We start from the raw sequence: 12,146 nt of genomic DNA on the forward strand, positions 1-12,146 counted from the left end.
TGTCAAACTGAATTTTGAAAAGGTCCTAAACAAAGTTTATTATTATTATTGTTCAGTTTTTAATCATATCAAACATACCGCGTGTTCTGGGCATTTAATAATACACCAAGTGTGAAGCTAAAAGATGAACGGTTTGCGTGATATGTCTTTCTCCTATTGACAGATGTTTTCGGAATAAATCGGTGAATATTGCTGCATGAGTTCATTCATACACTTGAAGAAACATGCTTGATACCACAAATTAGCCTCTTGAGGTTTCTTGCGTAGCTCCCAAAGGCTCTTGATGACGTGAGTAGTTTGACGGTGGTTGGTAGTGACCAGTTGAGACTAGATGTGGGTTGAGGTACGGCCACCTTTAAGCCCTAATTACCACTGACAAATGCGACTGTAATGATGAGTCCTTGAGTCACCAGCTCCTGTCTACCTCACACAACTCCTCTTTGTGCGTAGAATGCATTATCCGAAGAATGAACTGAAATCCCCCTCCCAGTTTTTTTCTCATCTCTCCGTGTGAATACCTCACAGATATTTCTCTTCTGCTGCATAGAGACCTTAATCTGGAGGATTCCCCTCTGGATGTGTTATGAGTGTGTATTTTATGAATATTTTACCTGGAAAAACACAACAAAACTCTTTCAATGAGTAAAGTGATTCACTGCTCAACACAGAAATACAAAACTGATGGCTAATACCCAGGAATAATACAAAGCTGATGATGCACCCACTATGATACAGTGTGTTCTGAGACACAGCTGATTCACTGTGTGGTGTAAGCATGTGTGTGCAAGCATATGCTCAATGGTGGCACGTGTAGCACAGTGTTCAGTGCTCCTACAGTAGGATTATGCAAGTAAACCTGTGACTTCAGTCTGTGGCTGGCTGCTAATACCTTCTAAAGAGGGTTTGCAGTGGGAAGCTCCATTCTGGGCGCTAATACCACATGTAACTACCCATGTCTGCAGTGATGCGATCACAAAACCTGCAGGGAAAAAAACGTATGCAGGGATATTTATTGTTTTGAAGGATATTACTGTCTCGTGTTACTCCTGACATCTGGCTCATGAGAGGAAGTACTGTCTTGTTGCTCTGTGAAGTCTTCAAACTATAGGAGGTGAGGGGGAAGATTAAACGTGGTGAAGTGAGACAGGGACAGACGGGTCGTGCAAGGAAAACCAATATGTCAATATGTTCCTGGATATCAATGGTAAAATGGTAAGAAATGTTCACATGGTTGTTTTGTTGTTGTTTTGTGAGTGTGTGTGTTTTATGTTTTTGGATTGTTACTCACACATCCTCATCTGTTGCCTGCAGGTTTCAGCTACAGAGGAATGTGTGGGACCGATGAGACTGACCCAAGAGCCAATTCAGGTAAGAATGAATCATTTTATTCACCGACTGTGTTTCATGGGATGTCTGATGTTAACAGATTAGGTTTTGAATTGCAGATGATGCAGAAAATGACCACTTAATTCTACCTGTAGAAAACAGAAGAACATACATTTCAGAAATGACATACATTTTAAATCTTGGAGCTAACCTGTGTTATACTTCTTGAAATGGTTATTTTGGTTATTGTCAACCTTGCTCAGATTTCTGGTTTTTTTTTTAATCCATCCATTTGTTTGTTTGATTGTTTGTTTACAAGATTAAACAAAAACAACTGAACAGATTTTCACAAAACCTGCTAGAAGGATGTGGTATGAGCCAAGGAAGAACCAATTACATTTTGGTGGATGCGGATCATGAGATTTTCAACATTTTCACTGTTTTCCCAAAGAAAAAAATCTGACCTATTTACTTGACTCAGAATGAGTGTGTGAATGTGGTGCAGTTGGATTCAATTTAAATGGACTGAGTCCCATTACAGTTGTTTTTTTGGGTTTGTGCTCCTTTCTGCATTGGATGCAATGACAAAGATAAATACAAGTAGCAACAAGTGAATGAAATCACCTAGATTAGTATTCTAATGCTATGTACAGGTCACATTGGCATTTATGCTGTTTTGTTCCACGTTGAAACCAGTGACCCTATCTTGTTAGTGGTAAATACAGCAGGCTGAACGTTGGAACTTGTTTTCATAACCTTTAAACGGTCTGATGCTCATGAGGAAACAGGTTTTGCTTGCTATAATCTTTCCTCCTGTTCAGACTGGCCATATAGAAATCTCAGTGTTGGAGGTGTGTGTGTGTGTGTGTGTGTGTGTGTGTGGTGGGTAAAGTTTATGTGATATTGTTTGTCCAGTTTTTCATTCAAAACCCATTCTCAGTCTATTCTTTAAACAGTAACTCGTATAGTTTGTTTTAGTTGATTTGAAAATGTAGAAAGACGAGTTATGTATAGATGGATGGATGGATGGATGGATGGATTGTGTATCACCAGTTTGCAGATCTTACTTTCATTAGTTGTGTCATGGTTGTGGGAGGATGCTGTATGTGTGTGATGGTTGAGGGTTGGCCTCAGGCAGACCTGGCAGTCGTCCTCTGGTGTCAGCCCTGCCATGCTCATGTGGCCTGTCTATAGAACAGGAGAACTGAATATTTCAAGGTGAGGCGGAGTTGAGTCAGGGATTGTCTGCGCTCATCCTTCTCTGGTCAGGGATTAGGATGTTCCAGTCAGATTTGGCCTTATGTAACAAAGAAAGTAAGAGCTCCTGTCGAGTTAGCTGGTCGAGGTGCAGGTACGGCAAAGCATTTCTCTTTTCTGGCTGCTCCTACGTCAGGAATCAGCTACTTTATTAGGTGCTTGTTTATCGCTTTGATTTAATTTGCTGCTTGTTGAGCTGCGCTGGTTTGACCGATTTCCAGCGGTTTCTGAGTTCAGCTCAGTTCTCTCTCCAGTGCAGTGATGTGAGAGTCCAGGCATGCCACTCATGTTCATACTGAGCTACAGAATCCTGCTCTATTCCCTCCTCCTCCTCCTCCTTATTCACTGCAAATAACATCTCACCAGGGATCTCTGGCAGCAGGCAGGTGAAGGGACCTGCAGGGGGCTTTATTAAAAAGACGTCTTAAGACCTCGTCTCATGCCCCATAAAACCCTTAAACTGATCTCCCAGAGCAGCACACTTCTTCTAGATCCACGACCCAACCTGACCCTCTCCTCCTTCGCTCCTTCCACTGGAACGGAGAGATGAAAAGAGTGAGATAAAATGCTCTGTGGGAGAGAGTTATATTGTGAGTTTTCCTTGACATTTACTGTTAACTGCCTCACAGCCCTGGAGAGCTTCAACCTCTTCCAGATACCTCCCTCCTGCAGCTTATCTAATGATTCATGTCTTAGAGCAGCACACATGTTGTATAATTCCCATGCACGCTCCTGCTGTGTCTATATATCTTGTTGAAAACTACAAATTTTGTCATTCTGCTTTATTGTTTTTTGTATACGCATTGTGGTTTCCATTGCAGGATGCCAGGAAAAGACCAAATTAATGGAAATTAATAAGAAATTGATAAAACCTTTTGTCAATCAATCGAATAGATCCACAAAAATGTATTGGCAAACAATCCGAATTGTTTGATAGTCATTTTTTAAACCTTTTTTTTCGTTGATGGGACTAAACAAACAATTTAAATATGTGTTTTAGGTTTTTTTCCCCTTGGGTTTAAAAGACTCAGAGGGAAATTTAAAACTTTATTTTAAAAATGTCTCAAATTCATTGAGGGTTGAGTGAAACAAAGATGAATTTACTGATACGACACAATAATCAGAATGTTAATGTCTACATACTGCAATGAATAAATATTTTCAGTAATTTTATCTGACAATCTCTTTCTATTTTAATCTTTCATTTCATGAACTAAGAGTGCTTGAGGGGTTGCAGGAGGTCCCTGGCAAAAAGGGGAATGATTTATTTTCACTGTATTTTCATCCGTATCTAACACGCTGACAGAATCTTGGTCCACATTCCAACTACTGTTTCATCCAACAACGATTAGAGAAACCCAGCAAACGGTCTACTGGGAAGCATGAGTGAGTGAGGGTGTGTTTATTTCTGTTTAAAGAAAGACACAGAAATGCTGCTGAGTCAGCTAATTCATAAAACCCATAGTTTCAACTAGATTTAGGGGAAATTGCTCAGCTGATATAGAGTTAAGATTTTACAATTACCACAAATCCTTGTTTCAGCAAGTCTTTGTTATGGGAGCATCACATTAAAATCTCATCGGGGGAAAAGACCCTGCACTCACACTGTCACTGTAACCTTAGCTGACTTTATCACGATTGGCTGCTTTGACTTTCATGAAGTAAAATATAGAAAAACTGAAAGATGTGACTTGGCCTCCTCTCCCTTCATGCACTATCTTTACTATCTGTGACCGGCTCAGACTATGTTACGCTCCCATACAGATAAAGCGCTCAGATCTAGTTAGCTCATTACACCTCTCTGCGTTTGGGAGTCTCCCAGCGTTGGATGGCATCTGGCCTGGGTGTGCAAACATGGCGGATTAACCTCTGAACTTTGAAAATGTGAGTCAGCTCGCAGCAGAAGTCAGCCGTAATCCACTGCGCCAACTGAACGCCAAGCAACTGTGCGCTGTTTTTAAATCATGGGGCCAAGTAGTCACACTCTTTTGTGTAGTCAAATATAATAAAAAGTGTATTTACCTTGAGGATGCTCTAACCGAGTAATTATGCAAACATAAGTTCATCTGTGTACAATTAACTTTAATCTTTAATTAAACACAAATGGGTGTATGTGTGTGTGTGTGTGTGTGTGTGTTTGTGATTCCACGACAGACATGATGGAGTGCAGCCATGTGTCTGTTTGACCGGGTGTACATATGATGGGGTATTAAGACCAACGGCGCCTCCTACCAGGCTTGTTGCTGGTGACATATTTGGGTGGCGGGTCGGAGACGTGTGCGGTCGGCGTCGTCCCAGGGTCGACTGGGTCCTCTGTGTGTGGAATTTCACATGCTAGCACCATGGTTACACAAAGCAGCGCCATGGTTACACAAGCCAGCACGGGATCAAAGACTGTGGACCTTTCACAGGCACTCACCAATGCTAGCTCATTTTCTCTCTCTATCCTCCTCCTCCCCTTCTTCTTCTTCTTCTTTTTCTTCTCCCTCTTCTTCTTCTTCACCTCCTGCCATTCTCACCTGTTCTTTTACATATTCTACTTTCTGTCAGCCTTATCTCCAGGTGTGAAGGACTTCATGGCTCAATATCACACTGCTCTACCTGTGCAGAAATTGGGAGTCATGAATTGGGCTCGCTCTCTTTCCTTCTCTCTCTCTCTCTCTCTTTCTGCTGACCCTCCATGCTCTCTGTCTGTCACTCTATCCTTTGTTGTCCTTTGAGGGAGTCAGGAGGTGATGCTGCTGCGAGGCAGAGCTGAGTACTGTTGGTTCTGGCTGCAGCCCAGCTGCCTGTGTGTGTGTATGTGTGTGTGTGTGTGTGTGTGTGTCTACTGTATGTGTCTCTTGCAGTCTTGTATTTCCTCACCACTGTACCAAAGGTGGCTGGTGTGCTCGTGGTCAAAACACAGTGTGGGATCAAAAACAAGGGCTCTGCAGGCTTCATGTCCGCTGGTGTGAAATCCAGAATTCACATTGAAATACTCAGCTCAGGGGTATTGACATGAAGTTTACATGATGTTGTCTGTCCAGCTGTACCATCCATCCGGCTTAAATACCCCTATTCATGATCATTGAGGAGGCTGGAGTCTATCCCAGCATGCACTGAGCAAAAGAAAGAGCAGCAACCTGCACATGTGCACGGGGAAAACAAGCAAAGAGGAACCCACAGTAATAGACAATATATACTGTAATCATCTATTCTCCGAAGAGGTGCATAAGATGATATAACTAAGAGGTGTAATGCCACTCATCAGTCACCCACTTGATATTGACAAAACAAAATGTTCCACCACTGCTGACTCTGACCTGTTTAAAGATAAGGTTTGTTTTTATTCCATAATGCACACACCCTTTGCAATAACCATACAGCACCCTGGATTAAATTATTCAAATTTCCCTCAGTTTGAAATGTTAGGAGACAAGAAATCCTTTAAATTGTTTTGAAATTCCACATTATTTTATAGATTTTAATATGCACAATCCATACAGACTTTTAAGGTAAATGATGTGGTTCTGTTCTCTATATTGGAAATATTGTTGTTGCTGCAGCTGATGCCAGTTGACATTTTAATCTGGCAGAACAGCCATATAATACAACTTTATTTTTAAAGATATTGAAAGGGTTTAACAGTCATGTATGCAGTCTCATGACAGCTGAGGTCTGCAGCTCTGGATGTCCTGTCTGAAGTGTAAATGTAGTGTAGACATGCTCACCTACAGTAGATATTCTGCGAGTATCACCAGTAGCATCCCTCCCTGACCTTCCCTTCTGTCTCCTCAGGTCCTGCTGGTGTTCGCCAAGGAGGACAGCCAAAGCGATGCCTTCTGGTGGGCCTGCGACCGCGCCGGGTTCAGATGTAACATCGCACGGACGCCGGAGTCTGCCGTCGAGTGTTTCCTGGACAAGCACCATGAGATTATAGTCATCGATGGACGCCACTCACGCTACTTTGAGCCTGAAGCTGTCTGCCGGTGAGCCTGAACTTTGTGACCTGGCGCAAATGGTTGCCCTCACTTTAACCGACTGACATTAGAAGAAATTGGAACTTCTAACAAATTTTCTAGGGCCAAAATAAACATTCTGCCATAATATGATAATCTGGGACAGGTCACTTAAGTATAATAAGTATTTAAACAAGCAATCTATCACATTTTTTAAAAATAATCTCAAAATGCATTTAAAAAACAGTCCTTGCAGGTGAGAGACCATCATAAAACCTGAAATCAGCAATATACAAGGACTTTCATGTATCAAAGCAGTTACAGTGATGTGAACTGTGGTGGAGGGCTTGTTTGTGCCATCTAGTGTTCACTTGTAGAACCACAGGTGTAGGTAGCATATGGAGCTGCACACAGACTGACAGCTGGAGGTCTCCTTGTTGCTAAATTCTGTGTTTTGCACTAAAACGAAACAGCATTGGATAAAACTGCAGGTCACACGTTATAGGTCACTGCTGAAACACGCAGGCATTTGATTGAGCTTCAACTGCAGACTGAGAGTTTTTGACTTGGAAGTTGTTCGGTTGTAGATGGATGTATTAATGCCTATGTGAATGCCATCTATGTGTCATTACAAGGATATCAGTAATGAGGATAAAAATTCATTTCAAAACACAGTTACAAGTTAAAAATGAAAAATGAAATGCAAACAACAAGGGACACTTGAAGATCACACAGCAATAGAGCACAAATTACAAAAATAAAAATGTGGCAGATGAAAATCGAGTAAAAAAATACATAATAAATCATTATAAAATTGAAGAGATCAGGGCGAGGAGAGAGGACACCTTTAAAGATATACAGTATCTTTAAAAGAGGAGGAGTTTGCCAGACAGATCTCCCTGTGGAAATGAAATGTTAATGTAACGTAAAGATTTTGTTTCTGCCTAAACTCCCTCACCGTGGTATTAAGGTGAAATAGTCGTATTCCTCATTATCTTCAGTGAAGACTACTTCTGCGGTCATGATTCCTGCAGGCTGTAGTTATTGTTAGAGACTGCACTGGTTACACTAAAAGCCACCACTGTGTATTTTGTAGAGGGATTTATTGTAAGTGCTTCATTATTCCTCCAAATAAAGGAGCAGACACATTCGTCTCTGCTGTTACCACCATTTGGCCACTCCTCCCTGTTTGTCCTTCAGTCCTTTCCTTTCTCTCCCACCCTTGTCCCACCCACGAGGATCTCTGCCATCATCCGTTCCCTCTCTTCCTCCTTTTCATCCCCCATCACTGTCACCCTGTTCCAGTGGTTGGGCTCTGCGGTCAAACCTCTGAGGCAGATGTGTTGGTGTTTCTGTGTTCAGCACAGGAATGTTCCGCCCATCTTTTGTGGCCATGACATCACCCCCAAGCTCGGCCACAGTGTTTACCCTGTACCTGAGCGCGAGCCACTTCTCATGAGCTCACAGTGTGGATGAAACGAACTCCTGTTGTCACTCCAGACTTTTAATCCTCGTCTGTTTTCTCTCCAGGTTGATTCGTGCCACAAAACCCTCAGAAAACACAGTTATTCTTGCCGTTGTGCCACAAAAGTGAGTTCGATTTCTTTAGCTTTCCACATACTGTTGGTGTGGAGCAATACATGCATGTTTCTGAAAAAATGGCCGTGGTTGCAGATGGTAATAATTCTTTCCTTTCATTGTATAGACCGCCTGACCAGGACGAGCCATCTGTTCTTCCTCTCCTCTGCGCTGGATTTAGCAGAGTACGTCCGACAACTTGCTATGGCTTGTGACTGTGTGTTTGTAAGAGACAAACGTAGGCCTCAGTGTGTTGCTCTTGATTCTCATAGAAGCTTTTCAACAGGCACCTAAGTGAACTCAGGCTACTAAAATAGCAGCATGTTGCCAGTATTGAAAGAAGCACTTATTGTCAGCTGTCTTTGATGGTGTGAAAATGACGTAGGAGGCTGCAAAACAAGTCGCCACCGAGTGAATCGTTACTCATTCAATTTTCCACTTGTCTCTCTCCCTCCCCTTCAAACGCTGTTTAACCTGGTTTGTTCTCCAGAGGTTTGTGGAGAACAGCAGTGTGTCAGCCTGCTACAATGAGCTCATACAGATGGAGCATGGAGAGGTGCGCTGCCAGTTCAAACTCAGGTACAGCAGAAGACAAACACCTCCACCCCACACGTACATTGTGCATGGATATAAAAGGTCGTGTTTGCAGTAAAATTCCTGAGTTGCTGTGGTTTTATTCGTCCTCAGGGCTTGTAACTCCATCTTCACTGCTTTGGAACATTGTCAAGAGGCTGTGGAGATCACCAATGAGGACCATATCATACAGGTAGAGACAACACACAAGGAGGACAACATTAAATCTGTCCTCTAGCATGAGGACATTATTCTCTCTGGTTTTTTTCATAACAAATCCACAAAAGGGTGTCGGCCTGTCTATCGATCGGGACTCAGGCACATTTGTTCCTCCTGATGACGTAAATCTCTCAAAGAGCTCTAGTTATTTCAACTCACGTGAGCTTTGTGTTTGCTGGGGACTATTTTTAGCTGTGGATTTGATGCAGTCATGAGTCTTTACAACAACAGGACATTGTGGAATCAGTATGAAAGAAACTACATCGCTCAAGCGTTTCCTAACGCTCCACCTCCACCAAGGCAGTTCTCTATATCATTGTGAATTATTGTGGGAAATCAACAGAAATGTTGAAAAACGGCAGATGTTGCAATGTTGAAAAAGTGAAATGAAGAAGAAATTCCTGGATCCGGCCCCTGATCCACATCTGCACCAAAGTGGGTGCTCTGACCCATACCTCATCCTTCCACCACGTTTTGTGTAAATCTGTCCTGTAGTTTTTGTGTAATCCTGCGAACTAACAAACAACAAATAAAGATTCACTGATGCACCCCCCCTTTGGAGGAGTAAAATATTAGGCTTCCATTTTTGTAACCTTTAACACCTTTATTGTTTTCTCCCAGTATGTGAACCCAGCGTTTGAGCGGATGATGGGCTACCACAAGGGGGAGCTGATCGGGAAAGAACTGACTGAACTCCCCAAGAGCGACAAGAACAGAGCCGACCTGCTGGAAACCATCAACACCTGCATCAAAAAAGGAAAGGTCGGTAACACATCCATCCATCCACCCATCCATCTATCCTCCCATGTATCCATCCAACTATCCACCCATCCATTCATCCATCTGTCCGTCCACCCATCCATCCGTCTGTCTCTCAGGCCATCCGTCCATCCATCCATTCATCTGTGAAATATGAGCTCTCTGTTACATTCCTGACTCTTTCTGTTGTCTCTTAAGGAATGGCAGGGTATCTACTATGCCAGAAAGAAATTAGGCGACAGTATACAACAGCATGTGAAGATAACACCCGTCATTGGCCAAGGAGGGTAAGAGGACATGAATCAAAGTGATCACATACTGTTGATGTCGTTGAGCAATCATCACTGACACATTCTTCTCTCACTCTCTACAGTAAAATCCGACATTTTGTAGCCATCAAAAGACCTCACGTAGACAACAACAATCAGGTGAGTCAAATAATACCCCAATGAATTTCTGAGTTTTCTTTCTGTCGCTGGGCCTCATGATTTAAGTCGTCACAAACTGTTTAGCTACACTCTCCCTGAGATCAATAGGAGTTCCTACCAGAAGTCAAACAAGAGCTGTTAAACAAAGCAGTAAACATCTCAGTCGTTCGGATAAAGGCTTATCCAAGTACCCGAGGCAAGAATTCAAACTTGAAACACTTTTTCCTTGCCTGCCCTCCAGCCCATAATAAATAGCACCTGCACATTAGCAGCACTTTGAAAGCTGAAACCACATACTCTGAAATCTGTCCAAACTGCAGATTTGCAGGCTCAGATGATAAATCTTTAGCTTACAAGCCTTACTTGCAGCTGTTTGGTGAAGGAAAATGCTTAGACACAATTTGATTTACAAATGAGCCCACTTTTGAGGCTGAAAGGTTTTGCTGTCGTGTACCTTAAGTAAATGTCGGTCCGTCAGCAGTTTTAATGCTACAGTACAACTTGGCCCAATCAAGCCGGGTGGAGAAGTGAATGACTGAGGCCAATCTGGACGTGAGCATTGATTGAAAACTCTGCTGGCACCAAGTTTTACATTAATACTTGAAATGAACTGTGGGCTCAGGTGTCAGATTCAAATACTCCATTGGGGCATGTAGCCTCTCAGGCTGCCAGCTCTGCTGAGGAGTGTGCACACATACTCTGAAGCAGGTGAGTCGCTGCTCTCAGCTGGCTTCCAGGCCAATAACGTCATACTATGCTAAGCTACGGCTAAGCACCAGGATCCCCCGGCTAAGGCCTGGGAGGACCATCAGCCAGGCGCCAGGGCTATTTATACCTCAGGCAAAGCTGCACAGGGACTATAGCTTTAGCTCATTGCTCTCTTTCATCGTGTGCACATAAGGTGAGTCAGCCGTTGGCATCTGCCTGCCAAAGCCAAATAGCATTCATTCCCGTTTGTTGGGATTGGAAAACCTCAGACATGGCAGTGACTGATCCCGTTCCCGAAATCAGGGAAGTCATCCACCACAACCTGAATTGTGCGCTGTCAAACTGAATGGTATTATCAGGGTGTCGTCATCATGGATGGGAAGTGATGCAAAGAGAAAAGTTAAATAGTCAGTGTAATTTTAAAGTAAATCATGTCGAGAACATGTACCACACTGACACCTTTATCCATTTAAGAAGCCAGGGCCACAGAGGTCCTCTCAGGATACTACTCATCTGATTCTTGGGACATTCTCCTCTGAGCACTAACAGTCTCACATTATTCCTCATCTTTTCCCACCCAGATGTTTGGCGGAACACCACGGTTTCCATTTCATTGTGTTGTTTAGTCACTAGTATTTGTCTAAGCAATCCAGACTTACAGCAGCTTTAGGGTCAATGTTGTTTGTCTTTCCCTCTCAATTAAAGCTCATCATAATCTCAACTATTCCCCAGCTTCAGTGAAGTTCAATCAAAATATGTTTAAAAAAAAAAAAAAGTTCATGTCTGTTTGTGCTTTGCAGCCCAAGAAGCCCATTAAAATGCAGCCAGCTAAATCTGGCAACCTTGTATGTCATTAGAAGTGTTTATACTGTCTTAATCCTATTTACTCTGTATGGGACGCACTGGAGACCTGAGAGCAAGCAACTTAGATAGTTAGAAAGGAAAAAGAGAAAATAAGCAACAGTGTGACAGTGACATGGATCCTGAACATGATATTTGATACACGGACAATTCAGGAACCACATCAAAATAATATTTCTTACGATTTCTTCTTTTTCATTAGAATGAATTAATACATTTCATTTTTTATGTAAGCGTTGATCATCTCATGAATGTGCATGAAGCAGTGTCAGGAATATGTTAAGGTGCAATGAAATCTTCTGTAACCGGATTGGAGACTGCAAATATCAACACATCCTGAGTGTGACTAACAGGATGTTCTGTACACGTTGTCACCTGCATGGAAATATATTATTATGGACCTGGGAAAATGTGCTGAGGGGTTCAAAGTGGCAAATGCAGCTCAGAAACACTTTCAAATGTCAGCTTATATATCTTGTATTATTAGACTCTTGTG

At 42.5% G+C, this 12,146-nt stretch overlaps 1 protein-coding gene across 3 annotated transcripts in view; it reads left to right on the plus strand.

The window, feature by feature from the left end:
• Nucleotides 1-12,146, plus strand: part of pde8b (phosphodiesterase 8B) — a 41,776-nt gene that overhangs the window by 14,307 nt on the left and 15,323 nt on the right. For 2 of the 3 annotated variants that reach the window (XM_069513632.1, XM_020081633.2), the window contains exons 2-10: nt 1,312-1,368; nt 6,364-6,554; nt 8,055-8,114; nt 8,230-8,287; nt 8,593-8,681; nt 8,790-8,868; nt 9,516-9,656; nt 9,852-9,940; nt 10,027-10,081. In XM_069513632.1, the coding sequence (XP_069369733.1) occupies nt 1,312-1,368; nt 6,364-6,554; nt 8,055-8,114; nt 8,230-8,287; nt 8,593-8,681; nt 8,790-8,868; nt 9,516-9,656; nt 9,852-9,940; nt 10,027-10,081 (819 nt within the window). Of the gene's footprint in view, nt 1-894; nt 1,213-1,311; nt 1,369-6,363; nt 6,555-8,054; nt 8,115-8,229; nt 8,288-8,592; nt 8,682-8,789; nt 8,869-9,515; nt 9,657-9,851; nt 9,941-10,026; nt 10,082-12,146 lie in introns of those variants that run through there. The other variant, XM_069513633.1, reaches the window with a different exon arrangement.

Source organism: Paralichthys olivaceus, chromosome 18 (genome assembly GCF_024713975.1).
Source record: "Paralichthys olivaceus isolate ysfri-2021 chromosome 18, ASM2471397v2, whole genome shotgun sequence".
Classification (NCBI taxonomy): domain Eukaryota; kingdom Metazoa; phylum Chordata; class Actinopteri; order Pleuronectiformes; family Paralichthyidae; genus Paralichthys; species Paralichthys olivaceus.